Raw genomic sequence first — 12,658 nt, 5'->3', positions numbered from 1 at the left:
TAGCCATATGTCATCTTTAGAGGATGTGGCGTTATGATTTTTTAAAGGAAGTGATTAGCACTTCAAAATGTATTGTTTGAAGAGTGGTTTATATAGTAAGAAGAAAGAATCATGAAAATTCAAGTTTGACATCAAACTACACTGGCTTCATGTTTCAGAACAGAATGGATCCCTTTTATGACTGGTGACATAGTAATGCCCCATTGATAACTTTTTGTTTTTACTAGATATTTTACACTTGATTTTAGCCAAAAGCCTGAGACATTTTATGTAACTCCCAACAACAGTTACCAACCATTTGAAAATAAAAATATTTCATATTATTCACATGGCCCTATTATTACCAAGTTATTTTAGCTAAAGCTCATAAAATGTTCTTGACAGGTCATGTACATTATTATTTAAATTTTCTTATTAGTCCTTAATATAAATGTAAATCAACAGAGAAAAACTATTTCTTAATGTTTATTTATTTTGAAAGACAGAGAGGGAGAGAGAGTGGGGGAGGGGCAGAGAGATGCTCCCAAGCCGACTCCATGCTTAGCATGGGGCCTGACAGGAGTCTCATCCCACGATCCTGAGAGATCATGGCCTGGACTAAATCAAGAGTCGGATGCTTAACTGGCTGAGCCACCCAGGTGCCCCGAGAAAAACTATTTTACATGTAAAGTGGATTGACTAAAAGCCAAATTGTTTTAATTTTAACTGGAACACGTCTCATGTGTCTTATTACCAAGCCATTGCCTTAACAGTGAAGTTTAAGTCCCAGTTGTTTGCCGGTTTCACATACACTTGAGGGAGCTACAGCTCAGAGAAAAAACATGGTAAATGCCTTGGTTCTTGAGTTCTGGGGAGTGACTGGGTGCCCCAAGCCATTTTCATCTAAGGAACCAACCTCTTGCCACTAGAGGGCGCCATCAGAGGAAAAGTGGGCCTCTTGGGAGCATTGCTGGTGCAGCCTGGCCTCTTGCTGTACACGCGCCCAGAGGGCATCCTTTGCAGACATCCCTGCACTCAGTTCCCACTGCTATAAGTATAAGAATGATACCCATTCTGCAGATGGGCAAACGCACGCACCAAGTTGCGCAGCCCAGAGGAGCAGAGCTGGGATTTCAGTGTAGGTCTCTTGATTCTGTAGCCTGAAGACATTTCCACTTATGGCTCCTCGCTGTGACCCTGCTTTGTCCGTGGGGGGTGGGGGGAGGGGTTGCTTTTCTCCCACCAAGCCCATTCAGTGTGCCCTCCCTCTTTTTCTGGCACACTCTCTTCCCCCTCTTGTGCGCTCATCCGGAACTCCCCTCACACACCTGTCTCCAGCCGTCCTCTTCCCTTAGCCTGCAGCCCATATAATCAGCCTTCTGAGCTGCCCTCTCACCTGCTCCCTCATCTCCTCCCCACCTCCTTGCCTTGGTCCTGCTCTGTCCTAGCCTGCTGGGTCCCTGTCTGGGCCTCCCCCTGGGCTCCCAGCCTCGGAGAGGTGGAGCCACCAGCACAGGAGGCGGTTCTGGAATTCAGGATTCACACGTGGATCCAACCTGGATCTCCCCCCTGCTCCCAAGAAGGCCCATGTCCTAAGGAGAGACATCAGGTGGCCCGGCCCCCTCCCCCACCAAGACAGCCTGGGAACCGGAGGCCATGGGCACATCACGCTGCTCATGTAGCCAGACATTAGCACAATCTTGAATTTCAGGTCTATAAATCACCTGGGTTGGGGGGTGGGGTGCTCATAAATCTGTTTTCCCATGCTGGTCGGCTTGCTTGACCTCTTGTCCCCTCCTCCTCCCGACTCCCTTCCTCCTTCCTGGGAGACTGGCCCAAGGAGGGGCCTGGGCATAGATATATAGGCAGCCACTGTGGGAGGGGCTGACCACAGAGGCTTCGGAAAGAGAAGGTGAGGAGGGGGCTCTGGAGGGTCTGGATGAGCAAGGGAAACTAGGAAATTATGAGGTGCAGGGAGGCCAGCACTGAGCTCTGGCCAATGAGCCTCGGTTTCCTTGTCTGTAAAGTGGCCCGCCATCAGGGTTGTGGGGAGATTCATTCAGCACCAGTCTGGGGCCAGCAGAGAGCCAGGAGCACCCCCGGCAGCTGGGGTGTGGAGTGAGGCTGGTGGGGCTTCCCTCCCCTCCTGGCCTCACTCCCACTCATGTGTCCCCAGCAGGACTATGGCTTCTGCGGCAGCAGAGGCGGAGAAGGGGTCTCCGGTTGTGGTGGGACTGCTGGTGGTGGGCAACATCATTATTCTGGTGAGACCTCCCCCAGTGCTGGGAGCCCAGCGGGCGGGCAGGGAGGAGGGGATACCTGAGGGTGGGGGCTCAGGGCCCAGGACTCCCGGGTTGGTGATGGCTGCAGGCCGTCAAGCCAGAGCAGCCTGGATTCCAATCCCGGCTCTGCGGCTCCCCAGCTTTGCAAACTCCAGCAAGCCACTCTCCTTCTCCGTGCTGCTTCCTCATCGATAGATTGGTGTCCCCATTGTGGGGACTGTTGTGTGGGTTAATCCATACTGACCCTCAGCTCCGAAAAAGTGCTTGACAAATGTTGTCCTCGTTAACATGACTATAGACATAAAGTGCCTGCTTGGGGCACAGGAGGCCCATCGTAATGAGTACTAACCATAGCAATGTCTTATTAATTACTATTTAATTTTTTAAACTGTGATGCCTGTACATGGCTCTGGAGCCAGACGGCCTGGGCTCAAATCCCAGCTCTGCTGCTTTCTACTGTGGGACCTGGGGCCAGCAACGTAATCTTTCTGGGCCTCAGTTTTCTCATCTGTAGATGGAGATGAAATAGGAATGCCGAGAGTTTAAGGTGAGTTATCAGATTCGTGCGGAGCGTGGGACGACACATGGTTACTGTTTGTATCGGCCATGACAACCGTAGTACCCTGCAGCTGGTGACGATGACTATCACACAGAAAGCAGTTAGTGGGACCGTGCCTGGCGCGCACACACTAAATACCCCACGAGCGTCGGTGTGTTGTCAAAGGTAGCCACTGAGAAGTCTTCCTCTCTCCTTGCTTCCCATCTCTCATCCCTATAAGTACCTAGATTTTTAGTTTCGCCAACAATTTCTTTAAGCAATAGGAACGTGTATACCTATTTTCTTCCCTTTTTGTCCAAGATACAGCCCATTCCACATCCTGTTCTGTGCCTCCCCGTTTCTCCCGCTGACCTAGTCTGTAGGCCCTTCCACGTGAGTCCTCAGCCTCCTCGCCCCTTTGTCATAACTGCAGAGCACTCCCTCGTGTGGCACGCCGGTTCCTTTTACATGGGGACACAGGAAATAACTGTGTGGGTTTATGATTTTCCTGCACAAGCAGGATTGATCACTGCAGGCGGAATTGTGGGTCAAAGGGTTGATGCGTTTGTAGTTGTTCCGGCCCCGGCCAGATTCCTCAGCTCGGGAATAACAACACTATTGAGAGAGGGCATGGGATCAAGCATCTCCCCTGTTCCAGTCGTGCGCTCTGGGCTGTGTGTGTGGCATCTCCTCGTGTCCTTGAAGCAACTGGCGGCCGGGATGTGGGCGGGGGGCAGGGATCCGGCTGGGCAGCCCTTCCCTTCTGGCCTCTGCCCAGCCCCATCCCCACTCACGGAAGGCGAGGTCCTTGCCCTTCTTACTACAGCCCGCTTTACTGAGGCCGGTGGGGGCTCGGAAGGGGAACTTGTTCACAGAGAGTCCCGCAGCCCCGGCTGCCACGCCTGAGCCAGCCTTTCTAACCTGTTGCCCTGTCCAGCTGTCAGGCCTGGCCCTGTTTGCTGAGACGGTGTGGGTGACAGCTGACCAGTACCGCGTGTACCCACTGATGGGCGTCTCTGGCAAGGATGACGTCTTCGCTGGCGCCTGGATCGCCATCTTCTGCGGCTTCTCCTTCTTCGTGGTGGCCAGCTTTGGTGTGGGCGCGGCGCTCTGCCGCCGCCGGTCCATGATCCTCACGGTGAGGCCCCGGGGGCAGGGCATGGGGACGGGTGGGCACGGAGATCATCCACACGGAACCATAGTAACCACCGCCGCAGCCACGAGTGTGTGTTCGTCATGGTGCCACACTTGGGCCTGTCATCCGATTTAATCTTTCCCTCACCCAGTAACAGGCTCAGCTGCTATCCTCAATTTCCAAAGAAAATTGGGGCACAGAGAGGAAGGCAAGGAAGCTCTGCCCAGGAGGATGATTCTTGAGTGGCAGGGCTGAGATTCGAACCTCAGCTAGTCGGTCCCCAAGAGTCTGTGCTCGTGAACAACAACAGTAATGACAGCACAGCTACCGTTCAAGGAGTGCTCGCTACATTCTAGATTTTACCTAGATTGGCTCATTTATTCCTCACAACCTACCGTGAGATAGCATCCTCATCGTGAACCCGTCTGACAGAGTAGAAACTGAGGCTCGGAGAAGCGAAGTCACTCATCCAGGGTTGCACAGCGAGCGGGTGACAGAGCCGGGATTTGAACCCGAGTAGTTCAGCTCGAGCCCGTGCTCTGAATTTCTGCCAGGAATGACCACCACGACAAGAACCCACACTTCCCAAGCACCCCTCCTGTGCCCGGCACTAGGCTGAGCAGTTTAGAAAATGAGCTCCGCCGATCTCCCCAGAAGCCTCCGAAGTTATGCTTCTCTGCCCCTTTCCCAGTTGAGGAAACCGGGGTTCAAAGAGGCCAACAGCCCAGGCGTTCGGGAAGGCAGGGCCTCTAATCCCGGCCCCAGTGCTGCAGAGCCAACATGGCGCCTCCTCTACAATCAAGGGCCTTTTCGATTCCCGGGAGCAGCTACTTATTCAATCGACAAACGTTTATTGAACAAGAACCACGTGCCAAACCCCGTGCTGGGCACTGGGGCTCTGGTGAACCCCTTGTCCCAGGGGAGGATGCTCCAACGGGAGCAGCAGTGCACAGCGAAGAGGGGAGGGAGAGCCGGAGCTGGGGCAGGGGAGGCCTGCGGCCAGAGAAGGCCTTGGGCAGGTGAGGGAGTGAGCCTTGTGTCTACAGGAAGAGCATGCGGAAGAGCATGCGTGGGGGAGGGAACAGCAAGAGCAAAGGCTCTGAAGTCAGAGCCAAGTGGGGGTGGCGGGGAAGGAGAGGAAATGAGGTTGGATGGAGTGGGTACAGTGGGCGGTGGGCAAGGGGCATGAGGGCGAGAAGGGGAAGGTGGGCCTATCGGGTGAGTCTTGCCAGCCTTGGTAAGGACCTGGGCCTTATTATAAGATGGAGCCTTGGAAAAGCTTTCCTTCTCTTTTTCTTTCTTTCCTGCACGGAATTCTCTGGCATAACCATTTAACCTAAGCCCTAAAAGCTCACCCAACTGGTGAAAAAAAAAAAAAAAAGGTGTCTGTCTCCCTTATTAGTTTGTCATTAACTAAGACACAAAATTTTATTTATTTTTATTTTTATTTTTTTAACTGGGCATTTTTTTCACATGATATTTTATTGCAAATATTGCAAATTGAACATTGGTTACCGACTGGAGAACATTTTTAAACATTTTATTTTGAAAAATTATCCAACTTACAGAATCGTGGCAACAGTAAACTCCCACAAATCTTTCTAAATTCACCAGTCATTAACATGTTGCTTTGTTTCTCAATCTTTCATTATTTATTTTTTTATTTTTTAATGTAGTTTATTGTCAAGTTGGCTAACATAGTGCATACAGTGTGCTCTTGGTTTTGGGGGTAGATTCCCGTGATCTATCGCTTACATACAACACCCAGTGCTCATCCCCACAAGTGCCCTCCCCAATGCCCATCACCCATTTTCCCCTCCCCGCCGCGCCCCTGCCCCTTCAACCCTCAGTTTGTTCTCTGTATTTAAGAGTCTCTTATGGCTTGCCTCCCTCTCTGTTTGAAACTATTTTTCCCCTTCCCTTCCCTGTTAAGTTTCTGAAATTCCACATATGAGTGAAAACACGATATCTTTCTCTGCCTGACTTATGTCACTTAGCAGAATACCCTCCAGTTCCATCCAGGTTGCTGCAGGATTTCATTCTTTCTTACTGCCAAGTAGTATTCCATTGTATGTATAAACCACATCTTCTTGATCGATTCGTCAGTTGATGGACATTTAGGCTCTTTCCATGATTTGGCTATTGTTGAAAGCGCTGCTATCAACATCAGGGTACAAGTGCCTATGCATCAGTGCTCCTGTATCCTTTGGGTAAATTCCTAGTAGTGCTATTGCTGGGTCATAGGGTAGTTCTATTTTTAGTTTTTCAAGGAACCTCCACACGGTTTTCCAGAGCGGCGGCACCAGCTTGCGTTCCCACCAACAGCGCGAGAGGCTTCCCGTTTCACCACATCCTCGCCAGCATCTGTTGTTTCCTGAGTCGTTCATTTTAGCCACTCTGATGGGTGTGAGGTGATATCTTGGTGTGGTTTTGATTTGTATTTCCCTGATGAGGAGTGACATTGAGCATCTTTCCACGTAAGGCATAGAATTTTATGGGAAATTTCAAACATAGAGCAGAGCGAGTGGCACCCCCATCACCTGGTTTCAACGACATGGACCATAGACTTGGCCAGCTTTGTCCCCTCTGCTCCACCCCTGCCTGCCCACATTCTTCTTTCTGGGGTATTTTGAAGTGCATTCCAGACACCTAGTCATTTACCCATAAATATTTGAGTGCACATTTCTCTGTGATGAGGACACTGTTTCGAGCAGCCAGACGTGTTATACCGCAGGGTCTCAGCTCATGGCAGAGGGGTTAGCACGACCACTTTCCACCCCCTGTTGCTCTGAGGCAGAGGGCGTGGGGTGAGGGAAGAGCTTTTTTTCTTCTTATGCGCAACCATTATGCCACTGGTGCACCTACAAAACCCACCCAAATTCCTTCATATCTCTCTTCCGATATCTGTTTGAACGCAGACTAGACAAACAGACAACCAAATGTTCCTGGTTGTCTCAAGAATGTCTTTTTTTTTTTTCCTCCTATGGTAGACATTTATTTTACTGCACCCAAGCCAATAGTTAGCTTCAGGAAATACTTTACATATTTCTGTTGCTTTCATTTGTTCCTAACATTTTATTATAAAAAAAATACAGAAATATATCAAAAACACAGAAAAGGTGAAAGACTTGAACGGGGAACCCCTGTACGTACAACCACCACGTAGATGTTACCGTTCACATTGTCTTACACTTCTTTTTAAAGTTGCATTTCTAGGGGCGCCTTGGTGGCTCAGTCGATTGGGCATCTGACTTTGGCTCAGGTCATGATCTCATGGTTTGTGGGTTCGAGCCCCACGTCGGACTTTGGGCCGACAGCTCAGAGCCTGGAGCCTGCTTAGAATTCTGTGAATTGCTTAGAATTCAGTGAATTGCTTAGAGTTCTCTCTGTCTGCCCCTGCCCTGCTCATGCTCTGTCTCTCTCTCTCTCTCAAAAATAAATAAAAGCATTAAAATAAAATAAAATAAAGTTGCATTTCCATCCATCAGTCCATCCCTTGAGGGGGTGTGACTTGATACAGGCTTTGCCCTGACCGGGCTGTCCCTCTGTCTCTCCCTCCCTCTTTCCCCAGTACCTGGTGCTCATGCTCATCGTCTACATCTTTGAGTGCGCCTCCTGCATCACATCCTACACTCACCGAGACTATGTGAGCTGGGCAGAGGCCAGGGGAGGGGCATGACTTGGGGGAGGGTGGCAAGGGTCTGGGCCTGGGGGTGGGGTGGAGGTTGACCTCCCGCCCCACCCAGCCCCACTGGATCCTCTTCTTCCTGGACCTCCGCAGATGGTGTCCAACCCATCCCTGATTACCAAGCAGATGCTGACCTTCTACAGTGCAGACACGGACCAGGGCCGGGAACTGACTCGTCTCTGGGACCGCATCATGATTGAGGTGGACATGGGGGGGGTTGAGGCGGGCGAAGGGATGGGGAGGGCTGGAGGACCTGGGACTCTGAGGTAGCTAGGGCTCCCATTATGCCCACTGGTAGATGATACCCTCTCCTGCGGTTCTTATGGGGGGTGGGGAGAGCTGGTCATGGCCATTTTCCAGATGAGGAGACAGGCCCAAAAAGGGAATGTCACTTGTCCAATGTCACGCGGTTGGTAAGCTGGGATCAAGATCTGACAGCCTATAACCAGAGTCCCTGCTCTTAATCATTACACATACCTTCTTAATAATGATGGTAATCATAATAACGAAATGTAATGAGTACTAACTTCTTTAGTACTGTTCAAAGCACCTTTAAAGCTTACTTATTCCTCACAACTACCCCATAAAGGAGATCAGCTTTTTAACAATGAGGAAACCAAGGTAAGAGGTTGAGTGGCTTACACAAGGTCACACAGCTGGTAGGTCACAGAACCAGAAGGATTGAAACCCAGACCATCAGCTTCCAGAAGCACATTCTTTTTTTTTTTTTCCTAATGTTTATTTTTGAGAGAGAGACAGAGACAGCATGAGCGAGGGAGGGGCAGAGAGAAAGAGAGAGACACAGAATCCGCAGCAGACTCCAGGCTCTGAGCTGTCGGCACAGAGCCCAACGTGGGGCTCACACTCGTGAACCGCGAGATTATGACCTGAGCCGAAAGTCACTGTTTTCACTGACTGAGCCACCCAGGCGCCCCCGAAGCCACATTCTTAATTAAACCCAATGCGATGTGGCACAAGAGAAGAATATTGAGGACCCAAGGGAAATTGAGGTCCCAATTCGGTTCAAGTCATACAGCTAGCCAAGATGGGGACTCGTATTTGAAGGAACCTATGATTTTATCATCCAGGGCCACAAATTAAACACCCACAGGGGCCTGAAGAAGCCAAAATTCTGCCTTTGGGTGTCATTTACTTCGGGTTTTGTTGACAGCTAATTCAAAAGAATTTTAAAATAAGTAACGAAACGGCGGGTTTGATCCAAATCCTCCACCAGCCTCTTGGTGACGGGACGCGGACACTGGCCCCCCGCCCCTGCGAAGCCGAGGACATGGGGAAGTCAGGCCCAGCTTCCTCACTCTACAACCTCGGGCGAGTGGCTGTCCTCTCTGAGCCGGAGCCTGCCTGACTCCGGCCTTTCTCTCCAGCAAGAGTGCTGTGGCACAACCGGTCCTATGGATTGGGTGAACTTCACCTCGGCCTTCCGGGCAGCCACCCCGGAGGTGGTGCTCCCCTGGCCCCCATTGTGCTGTCGGCGGACAGGCAACTTCATTCCCCTCAATGAAGAAGGCTGCCGCCTGGGCCACACAGACTACCTGTTCACCAAGGTGCGCGCCCCCCCCCCCCCACCGGTCTGCAGGTCTGGCCGCCTCGGTTTCTTCTCTCTCTCACTCCCTGCCGCTCTGTCCTCTCCTCCCCTCTCTGGCTTTTTCTTTCTCCCCCCTCTCTCTGGCTCGCCCAGCCCTCTCCCCGTCGGTCCCTCCCTCCCTCTGCTAGTCAGGGGGAGGCCCAGGACCTGGCACCTGCGGCTTTTCTCAGTTGGGAATAAGAACAGCAACAATAACAGCAATCGCACAACAGCAACACCAGCCATCGCTTATCCAGCCTTTGCGTGGTGCCGGGCATTCTTCTAGGTGTTTCAAGTTTTTGTCTGATTTCTCACCGCAGCCCTGGGAGGCAAAGATTAGAATGATCCCATTTTGAGGATGAGGAAACGGAGCTAGCTCACTCGCTAGCGAGGGATGGAGCTGGGGCTGGATTTCAGGAGGGTAGGCCCCAACTAGGCGTTTTAACTAGCGCAAGGTGAGTGCAGAGGCAGAGATTGAAACCAGAGGAGATTAGCTGGGAGGGGAACCAGTCCCAGTGGTTGCTCTGGCTGCTTTGGGCCCCCGGGGGTGGGGGGGGGGGGCTTCAGCCACGTCTTAGATCAGGTGTCACGGAGAGAGGAGCCTGTGCAAACCATCACCGCTGTCAGAGTCACCCAGCCGTTTCTCAAGCCCGACTCTGTGCGGAGTGCGTGTGTGTGTGTGTGTGTGTGTGTGTGCGCGCGCGCGCGCGCGTGTCGTCCCATGGAATCCCCACCAGTGCTCTCGGAGGCCGGTGCGTCAGGGTTGCCACTTGCACAGACGGGGAAGCTGAGGCTTAGAGGCTCAGAATCATTCCTAGGCTCCAACAGCTAACAGGTGGCAGAGCTGGTCCCCAATTCAGTCCCACCTGACTCCAGGACAGACACCCTGAATCTCGTTCTCTGCTGCTGCCAAGTCGAGGCAGGGGTCTACGTGGAAATGACTCGCTTGTGAGACTCGGGCCCCACCTGGCCTCATTCCTAAAGGACGTAGCAAAACTGCACTCATCCTAAAGGCAGATTTCAAACCCTGGGAACTTACGGGCAGCATGGAAAGCCAGCTCTAGACAAGACTGCCCTCAGACTCTCATAGCCACCAACAGGGCAGTACCCACTTGTGCGGGGGGTGGGCTCCACATCGCATCCCTGGTTCCCCGGAACCGCTCTGGGAGGTAGACACTGCCACACCTCCCATTGCACAGGGGAGCAAACCAGGGCTTGAGGAAGGAAATCACCTGCCCAAGGGCTCACGGTGACATTTTCTCAACCCCCACCCCCTGTCTCTCCCCCTCCCAGGGTTGCTTCGAGCACATCAGCCATGCCATCGACAGCTACACATGGGGCATCTCGTGGTTTGGGTTTGCCATCCTGATGTGGACGGTGAGAGGTGGGGAGCCTCTGGGTTAGGCGGGATGTGCGTGTGGGGCTGGAGCGCCCCTCACTCCACTGCCTCCTCCTCCAGCTGCCTGTGATGCTGATGGCCATGTATTTCTACACCACGTTGTGAGGAACAGGAAGGCCGCATGCACGCCTCGGCCTCTTCCTCCTCCTGTTCCTGTTTCCTCCGGCCGCGGACTGGATGGCTGCCTCAGCTCTCCCCTTCCCACCTCCCTCAAGCTTCCCTCCTTCCTCACCAAAGACCTTTTCCCAGGTTTCTGAGCCCTGCTGGGACTTGGAGGTGCCCCGAAACCCTGGGACATGTGTGCGTGGGCCCTTAGCCCTTGACGTCATTTCACTTTGCTGATTCCTGGCCCATCTTTCAGTGTCAATTTCAAGTCCTGTCCTCTGGGGACCCTTCCGGGATCCCACCCACCCCATCACCAATGCCTCTCTTACAGCTCCCCAAGCTCCTCCTTCAGGGTAGATGTTGGCCCTTATTGCTAAATAGTTTGGGGTTGTTTATTCTCTGGTGGACTAGGGTCACCAGGAAGGGAGGAACAAGCTCATGGTCACTGTATTGTCCCCAGCATCACCCAGCAGAGGGCTGAGCGTGGATATTCAATAAATACTGGTTGAATGAATTAATTTGCTTTCTTCTGGGGCAAAGACAAAGGAACAATAACTCTTCCAATGGAAGTGGCAGAAACCCAACTGGCACTGACTGAAACATAACATAGAATTTCTCGGCTCATGCAACTGAGTCAGTATTTCTGGCTTCAGGCATGTCTGGATCCAGGGGTTCAATCTAAGTTTCAAGGAAATCTGCTTCATTCGCAGACAGACTTTCTCATAGCTAAGCAACACAGCAGCAAGAGAGGCCTCTCTCCCGACAGCTCTACCCAAGGTCAGGGATTCAATCTCACTGTCTTACTTTAGAGTCTAGCCCATCCTTTGGTTGGGGAAGGGAGGGTATCTGAATTAACACTGCTAAGGGTGGTGTTGGGAAGTGGGGGTGGTTTATCAAAGGAAAATTAGAGCTCGGGCTGTTGGGCTGGTATGGGTGACAGAAACCTCCTCCTACGGGCTGTAGCTTCCAGCAAGTTCTCTAATGGGTGGATGACAGCAAAACTCTAGGAATCTCATCCTCGCTCCTTTGTCCTCTCTGAAGCAGGCCATCCTCTGTCCATTTTATAGGAATTAGGCCCTGCCAAGAGGGCCTGGCCTCCTTCTCCATCAAATGAAGTTTCGCACCCTCCTCATTTACTCCACAGATGGTCTGCAAATGCTGAATTCAGATATCCAACTTTTTAAAATACACTTTTAAAAATCTGCAATGATCTGGGGCGCCTGGGTGGCTCAGTCGGGTGAGCGCCCGACTTCAGCTCAGGTCATGATCTCACAGTTCGTGAGTTGGAGCCCTGTGTCAGGATCTGTGCTGACAGCTCAGAGCCCCAAGGCCTCCTTCGGATTCCGTGTCCCTCTCTCTCTTCCCCTCCCCCACTCACGCTCTGTCTGTCTCTCTTTCCCTCTCTCTCTCTCAAAAATAAACATTTTTTTTTTTTAATTTGTAATGGTCAAAGAGGCTTTTTTGTTAGGGTGAAAAACGGGAAACAACCATCGGCAGGGGGTGGGTTGTACAACTCACGTTACATCCTTAGGCCGGATTCTCTGTGGCTGTTTAAGAAGAATGTAGAGGGAGGCGCCTGGGTGGCCCAGTCTGTAAGCACCCGACTTCGGCTCAGGTCATGATCTCACGGTTTGTGAGTTTGAGCCCCACCTGAGTCAGGATCTGTGCTGGTAGCTCAGAGCCTGCAGCCTGCTTCGGATTCTGTGTCTCCTTCGCTCTCTGCCCCTCCCCCGCTCGTGCTCTGTGTCTCTCAAAAATAAATAAAAACATTAAAAAAAGGAGAACTACATGAGCCAATATAGAAAAATGTCATAATGACATAAATAATTGGCAAGTATACATAAGGATGTTCATCACAGTGACCTAAATGAGCCTCTGTCGGGGACTGGTTAAGTTAGCTATGCTATGTCTATACTCTAGAATACCACACAGTAGTAAAAAATAATG

At 51.7% G+C, this 12,658-nt stretch overlaps 1 protein-coding gene across 1 annotated transcript; it reads left to right on the top strand.

The window, feature by feature from the left end:
* The first annotated feature begins 2,162 nt into the window (after positions 1-2,162).
* Positions 2,163-11,194, top strand: UPK1A (uroplakin 1A). Its single transcript, XM_042919185.1, has 7 exons — positions 2,163-2,243; positions 3,737-3,937; positions 7,506-7,580; positions 7,716-7,823; positions 9,008-9,187; positions 10,501-10,584; positions 10,667-11,194. The coding sequence occupies exons 1-7, from the start codon at positions 2,163-2,165 to the stop codon at positions 10,709-10,711; spliced, it is 774 nt and encodes a 257-aa protein (XP_042775119.1). The 3' UTR covers positions 10,712-11,194.
* The last annotated feature ends 1,464 nt before the right edge of the window (positions 11,195-12,658 follow it).

This window comes from Panthera leo, chromosome E2, assembly GCF_018350215.1.
Source record: "Panthera leo isolate Ple1 chromosome E2, P.leo_Ple1_pat1.1, whole genome shotgun sequence".
NCBI classification, from domain to species: domain Eukaryota; kingdom Metazoa; phylum Chordata; class Mammalia; order Carnivora; family Felidae; genus Panthera; species Panthera leo.
Note: the sequence above shows the minus strand (reverse complement) of the source record. Positions and strands in the feature narration are given on the sequence as shown.